The following is a 6,937-nucleotide window of genomic DNA, read 5'->3' as shown; positions in this document are numbered from 1 at the left end:
TCTCTCTCTCTCTCTCTCTCTCTCTCTCATTCAGATCATCAGCTCAGTGAATACACTTATTTTCACATACTGTAGTTATGAGAAGTGTTATACATGGACGCGCGTGCGGTTGCCGAACTGTATTAAAGCTTTAATCAGAATAAAACCGTATATTAAAAGCTAACAGAAGCAGTAGCATTTCCAAATAACAGCATATCTAAAAGTATGAGACAACAACAAACAAAAATCTTAGGCCTACCATTAAAAGCCATGCTTGCACAGGTTCTGCGCGATCCTCTTCAATAATATCAATCGGGCTCAAATTGATAAGCAATTAGACGACGTCATTGTTTACAATACAACCGAAGCACATGCCGCCATGCTGAGGGGCGGGATGTTTAGACGCACGCTAGAGGCGGTTTAGCCAATCACAACACACTGGGCCAGCTAATCAATCAGAGCCCATCGTGTATTTCTGAGGGAGGGGCTTCTTAAAAACAGGAAATGATCAGCGCGTTCAGAGGAGAAGGGACAGAGAGGTGTGGAATAAAGGTAAATTATGTGAAAAATAAAGCGTTTTTTAACAAACTAAGCATTAACACATGTTAGACTGCCCCCCATAAACACAATCAAGCCTATAAAAAAACCAGTCGACCACCCCTTTAAAGATTTAGGTCAGCCCAATTTTAATTTTGCGAGAGAATGATTTTTATCAGGGCAAACTTTGAAGGACTAGATGAAAAGCTTTTCATTACAGGTACATTTAAAAATATTTTATAAAAGAGTTGTGTATACAAAATGTAGTTATTTTTGTAAAGTTTATTTTTATTTTTTTATATATATATATATATATATTAGTTGTATCACCACTGTCACACACTATCAAACCATTTTATCTTATTATAATTTATTGTATTGTATTTTATATTATATTTTTTATATAAGTTTTTAAATTTAAATGATTATTTAAAAAATTTTGAATTGTTGAATTTGTATGCCATGTAATAGCCTATAAAGCTGATATGGCAATACATTTAAAAACAACCATAACACTATACTAATACTAATGCTGCTGTGGATTTTTGCTATTGAAACAAATGTGAAGCAAAAAATATATTTGTTGCTTCTATTCATTAAGTTTACCCAACTATGACAATGACTTCTGAGAACCCTGGAAATGTGAAAAGGGTGTATTTAAAGATCTTTAAGCTGGAATGGGTTTTGTTTTATTAATTTTATTCAAATATGTTTGCAGAAACCAGTAAAGATGGCTCTGCGGCCAAACCTGCAGCAAAGAGGCCGGTCTCGTCACCTGATATGTGAGTTTGTGGCCATTATACCTTTCAAAATGAACAGTACCAATCTGTATACCCAACCTAATATGTTGCTTTACCCGTTCAGGAAAGGCGCTGGTCCAAAGAAGGCCAGACCTGACCAGTGAGAGCTCACCGTGACCCTTAACCCCACCCTGTTTATGAGCTGAACCATGACTGAACTCCACCTCTTGCTTCCACTTCTCACCCCATTCCATCCTCTGCAATGAACCGGAAGGAAACTGCAGCCAAAAATAGGAAAACGTTTTTTTTTTAAAAAAAAAGGAAAACCTTTCCGTTTCCGTTTTTGAGAAATCCGCTCCCATCACTGGACATGTTGGTGCCATGGATGCCTAATTTCCAACAGTATTTAAAAAAAAAAAAAACATAAATGTACCTCCTCCAAAGCACATACATTTGCTTTTCCTGACAATTTTGTGTAAAGAGATTCCGACAGCAGCGTTCATTCTAGTTATGACTGTATTATAAGATACTCACTCTTTGTTTTCCTCCCTTGATATTCATTTATTTTTAAGCTCATTTCAATACAAGCAATAGATAACAGAAAAATCACTTTGCTCTTCTTGTCAGTTTGTTGATGTTTCCATTATTTGGGCAAGTCTGTATATTTCAACCGCGTGCTGAAAGGAGACGGAGCTACTGAGGAGGGAGTGCGGACGGCGAAATCAAATGAAAACGGACAGCACTTGGTGATGCTTGTGAGGGAAAAGACTCGGTTCGTTCTGAGAATCTGTAATTATTAATTCACTTCCGAGTTCAGTAGCCTGTTTTGCATCACTGTGTTCATACATTTGCTGTGGGTCAATTGAGGACTGCAAAGCTGAAGACTAAAAGGACTTCGATCCATGTAGATGAAAAGCATACTACTTGTGCATTGCATCAGCTAGATCTTGTATAAAGAGAGAGAAAATCCCCAAAATAGTAAATGGTGATACAGGAGTTCTTTGTGTGTGGTTTATTTTTGTACATTTTTTTTTTTTTTTAAATAAGAAAAGGTCTTTCCTTCTCATGTATTTGTGCTTCAGGGCGCAGTTTTAAACCTCACACCTCTCCTCAACATGTTAACTGCTCATCCCTGTAGTCTCCATGCTTGTGGATTTGACATGCGGGCCACAGTGTTTCCCGTGTTCATGAATGATTTCACCTTTATTTTGGGAACTGTAGTGTAAATTGTATGTATTTGTTCTAAACAATGACCCACTTTTGAGACTTTCTCCACCCAACTTTTTACTTTCTGGCATTTATAGAAGCCTACTGCAGAAAAATATTCTTTTATTTTTATTTCCCTCTTGTCATTAGTCTGTAGTTCCTGTACATTTACTTTTCTGAATCTCAAGTTTCTTTTTATACTTGTTATAAATTGGGATTCTTCTCAAGCTGTGCGGCAAAAGTTTGAACCATTTTCATTCTCTGCTTTGGACTCTTTGGACTTATGGATGCAGGCCTGTGTAAATGCTAAATTGGTGGAAAGTAAGGAGAGGTTTTGATTGGAATATCTTTTTTGAATGGAAGTTGGAAACGGTTTGTTCCTGTTTCTAGTGGTTGGGAAATGTTGCAGATGGATTGTTGGCTTAGCCAGAGTTTGAACTCCATTGTAAATTAGTTCTTTCACGTAGCAAGACATAAAACAAAAAAACTCTTTGCCTTTTTTATATAATTATCTGTAACAAAATGTTTTTACATGTTGTCATCTATTGATTGCTTTTTGTGTCTTGACATAAAAGTAATGGAATTCTGTCTCGGTGTTCATTTGTCTTGTTTTGCCTGCGTTTTTGTTGCTTTGTTGTGTTGCTGATGGTCTTGTCTTCTGAGAAATGTAATGTACAAGAAATATAGATGACCAGCAAGAGATTAAAGATTATTTGTATCAGGAAAAAGAAGAGAAATGGCTTTGGGATTTAATTTAACCTCGATATTCTCTTCCAGTATAGTAATTAAAGTGAAAATACTATATTTTTCCCTCAAATGTCTGTAAAATTATACTGTCATTAACAAAGGTTATTTGGCTCACAAGTGTACCGTATGGATTTAGAAATTGGTCAACTCTATATATGTATGAAAATGCATGAACGTATATGCATATAAAAAAAACACTGCCCATAAACCTAGGGGCATTTCTTCGCTTCAGAATCATTATATATATATATATATATATGTATGTGTGTGTGTGTGTATATATATGTGTGTGTGTGTGTATATATATATATATATGTGTGTGTGTGTGTATATATATATATATATGTGTGTGTGTGTGTATATATATATATATATGTGTGTGTGTGTGTATATATATATATATATGTGTGTGTGTGTGTATATATATATATATATGTGTGTGTGTGTGTATATATATATATATATGTGTGTGTGTGTGTATATATATATATATATGTGTGTGTGTGTGTATATATATATATATATGTGTGTGTGTGTGTATATATATATATATATGTGTGTGTGTGTGTATATATATATATATATGTGTGTGTGTGTGTATATATATATATATATGTGTGTGTGTGTGTATATATATATATATATGTGTGTGTGTGTGTATATATATATATATATGTGTGTGTGTGTGTATATATATATATATATGTGTGTGTGTGTGTATATATATATATATATGTGTGTGTGTGTGTATATATATATATATATGTGTGTGTGTGTGTATATATATATATATATGTGTGTGTGTGTGTATATATATATATATATGTGTGTGTGTGTGTATATATATATATATATGTGTGTGTGTGTGTGTGTATATTCTGTATATATGTGTGTGTGTGTATATACTGTATATATGGGTGTGTGTATATACTGTATATATGGGTGTGTGTGTGTGTATATACTGTATATATGTGTGTGTGTGTGTGTGTGTGTGTGTATATACTGTATATATGTGTGTGTGTGTGTGTGTGTGTGTGTGTGTGTATACAGTAAGCGCAATCGATTACGATTGGTTCGTCCAGACCAGCGCTGAGAAAAATAACAGGTGCCAACTGACATATCCCTTTTTTTTCATACCAGAGCGTTGAAAAAACTAAACAAATTATACCAATAATACATAACTTGAAATGGTTGGAAATAATATTTCCGTTTTTTTTAGAAAAATATTGTTTATATTGTAATATTGTCCGTTTTTATTAATGTGGTTGACCAGAGTAAATCAATACGTGGTCGTTTAAAAAATAATTTTGTCTTCGTTCGCTTGCCGTACAGAAGCGATCTCCATGGCAACTGCTATTCGCCTCAGCGGAGCATCCTCGGATGCTTACCACAGACAATCACTTCGAAACGATCGTCCTGCTAGCAATTGTTTTCCTCGTTTTATTTTAATATTTTATTCTATTTTCAAAGCCAAACACATCGAGGTACGACTGGACTGGTTTCGGTTATCTATATTAATCCTGTGTAAATGACAATAGCTTACTTATAAAAGCTGAACACTGCGTTATCTGTATTTTCAGACAGAGAGACGGTGGCGTTGAAAAAAGTAGCTCTGCGAAGACTTGAAGATGGAACTCCAAACCAGGCCCTGCGAGAAATCAAAGCCCTGCACGAGACTGAGGACAAGCAGTGTGTGAGAGATACTGACCACTGAAGATTACATCAAGATCATCTCTTTTGCTTAGAACTTGAACTAACTCTATATCTGTGCAACTCGCATTCTATGAATAGGGAAGCCCATTTGCTTCACATAATAAACATGCTTTTGGAAATTCTGACATACTAAGTCATACTTTGGAGATGGAATGAAAATTATGGTAAACTAAGTCATAATTCTGGCACAAATGTGACATGAAAGTCAAAATTATGACAAAAGGTTTAGAGCTTAGGGATAAAAAGTCAAAATTATCATTATGATTATGAGATCAAAGTCAAAATTATTTCATAAAAAGCCTCAATTATGTCAATTGTGAGATATGAAGTCATAATTGTGACATAATAAGTCATAATTATAAGATGAAATGTTGAAATTGACATACTAAGTCATTTATGAGATGAAAGTTATGATTTATAAAATGAAAGTTATGATTATGATGGCAAAATTATTATTGTTATTTATGAAATAAAAGTCTATGTTGAGATAAAAAGTTAACATTATAAAACATTGAAATTATGAGTCATATTTATGGTATGAAAAGTTAAAATTATGACATACTAAGTCATGTCAGTCATTTATGAGGTGAAGGGGTTTATTTATGAGATTACATTTTATTGTTTATTATATGATATTTTATGAGATGAAAGTCAATATTACAACATAATAATTATCGGTCTTAACTATGACATACCATGGCATAATTATGACATTAAAAAAGTAATATGTACAAGATGAAAAGTCAAAATGATGACATACTAAATCATCACGACAGTAAATTATGAGAAAAAAAGTTATGATTTATGAGATTAAAAAATACAGCATACTAAGGTGAAATGATGAAAAGTTGAAATTGTGACATACTATGTCATAATGACAGAAAGTCATATTTATAAGATGAAAGTCAAACTATAACAAGGTTGAAATGATAAAAAGTCATAACAATAACAAAAAGTCAAATGTTTTGTCACAGTTATGACTTTTTATGTCATAATTTAAACTTTGTCATAATTGTGACTTTTTATGCCATTTTGATTTACTATTTGATTTATAGTTTCATTATTTTATTCATATTTTGATCATCTCCATAGGTGGTGAAGCTGAAGGACGTCTTCCCCCACGGCACAGGCTTTGTGCTGGTGTTTGAGGACATGTTGTCAGATCTGTCAGAAGTCATTCAGAATTCCCAGCGTCCTCTCACTGCATCCCAGGTCAAAGGTTACATGATGATGCTTCTGAAAGGAGTGGCTTTCTGCCACGAGAACTCCATCATGCACCGGGTGAGACTGTGTTCCTGATGCCATTACATTTGTCCTTCACTGTGATCTGTCCTATATATGTGCTTCACATGTGTTTGTGTGTAGGATCTGAAGCCTGCAAACCTTCTAATCAGCTCGACGGGTCAGCTGAAGATCACTGACTTCGGTCTGGCCAGGCTCTTTTCCAATGAAGGAGATCGTCTGTACAGTCACCAGGTGGCCACCAGGTGATCATTTACTAGAGCTTGGTCCTAACAGTGAGTTTCAGCTACAACATAGATCATATGTGACCCTGGAGCACAAAAGCAGTCTTAAGTCGCTGGGGTATATTTGTAGCAATAGCCAACAATACATTGTATGGGTCAAAATTATCGATTTTTCTTTTATGCCAAAAATCAGTAGGATGTTAAGTAAAGATCATGTGTGAATTTCCTACCGTAAATATATCAAAACTTAATTATTGATTAGTAATATGCATTGCTAAGCACTTCATTTGGACAGCCACAGGCTCAGCACCCGCCTACTTCCACTCACTACTACGAATTTACATCCCCTTCAGAAGTCTGAGATCCGCTAGTGAGCGACGCCTCGTGGTGCCATCACAGAGAGGCTCAAAATCACTTTCCAGAACATTCTCGTTCACCACTCCTGGCTGGTGGAACGATCTTCCCACCCCTATCCGGAATGCTGAATCCCTGACAATTTTCAAGCGACAGCTGAAAACTCATCTCTTTCGAAGCTACTTGACTTCATCA

At 34.8% G+C, this 6,937-nt stretch overlaps 2 protein-coding genes across 3 annotated transcripts in view; both read left to right on the top strand.

Annotated features, from left to right (window-relative positions):
* The window catches only part of hcfc1b (host cell factor C1b), a 28,738-nt gene extending 26,436 nt beyond the window's left edge, over positions 1-2,302 (top strand). For both annotated transcript variants that reach the window (XM_016234060.1, XM_016234061.1), the window contains exons 27-28: positions 1,235-1,298; positions 1,381-2,302. In XM_016234060.1, coding sequence (XP_016089546.1) covers positions 1,235-1,298; positions 1,381-1,420 — 104 coding nt within the window. In that variant the 3' untranslated portion in view covers positions 1,421-2,302. The remainder of the gene's footprint in view (positions 1-1,234; positions 1,299-1,380) is intronic.
* A 2,372-nt stretch (positions 2,303-4,674) lies between these two features.
* LOC107552213 (cyclin-dependent kinase 20-like) overlaps positions 4,675-6,937 on the top strand; it is a 5,334-nt gene continuing 3,071 nt past the window's right edge. Inside the window, exons 1-4 of the mRNA XM_016234062.1 lie at positions 4,675-4,693; positions 4,790-4,902; positions 6,015-6,203; positions 6,288-6,409. Of these exons, the coding sequence (XP_016089548.1) occupies positions 6,075-6,203; positions 6,288-6,409 (251 nt within the window). The 5' untranslated portion in view covers positions 4,675-4,693; positions 4,790-4,902; positions 6,015-6,074. The remainder of the gene's footprint in view (positions 4,694-4,789; positions 4,903-6,014; positions 6,204-6,287; positions 6,410-6,937) is intronic.

This window comes from Sinocyclocheilus grahami, unplaced genomic scaffold (genome assembly GCF_001515645.1).
Source record: "Sinocyclocheilus grahami isolate Dianchi unplaced genomic scaffold, SAMN03320097.WGS_v1.1 scaffold442.1, whole genome shotgun sequence".
Classification (NCBI taxonomy): domain Eukaryota; kingdom Metazoa; phylum Chordata; class Actinopteri; order Cypriniformes; family Cyprinidae; genus Sinocyclocheilus; species Sinocyclocheilus grahami.
The sequence above is the reverse complement of the archived record's forward strand: the minus strand, read 5'-3'. Positions and strand labels throughout refer to the sequence as shown.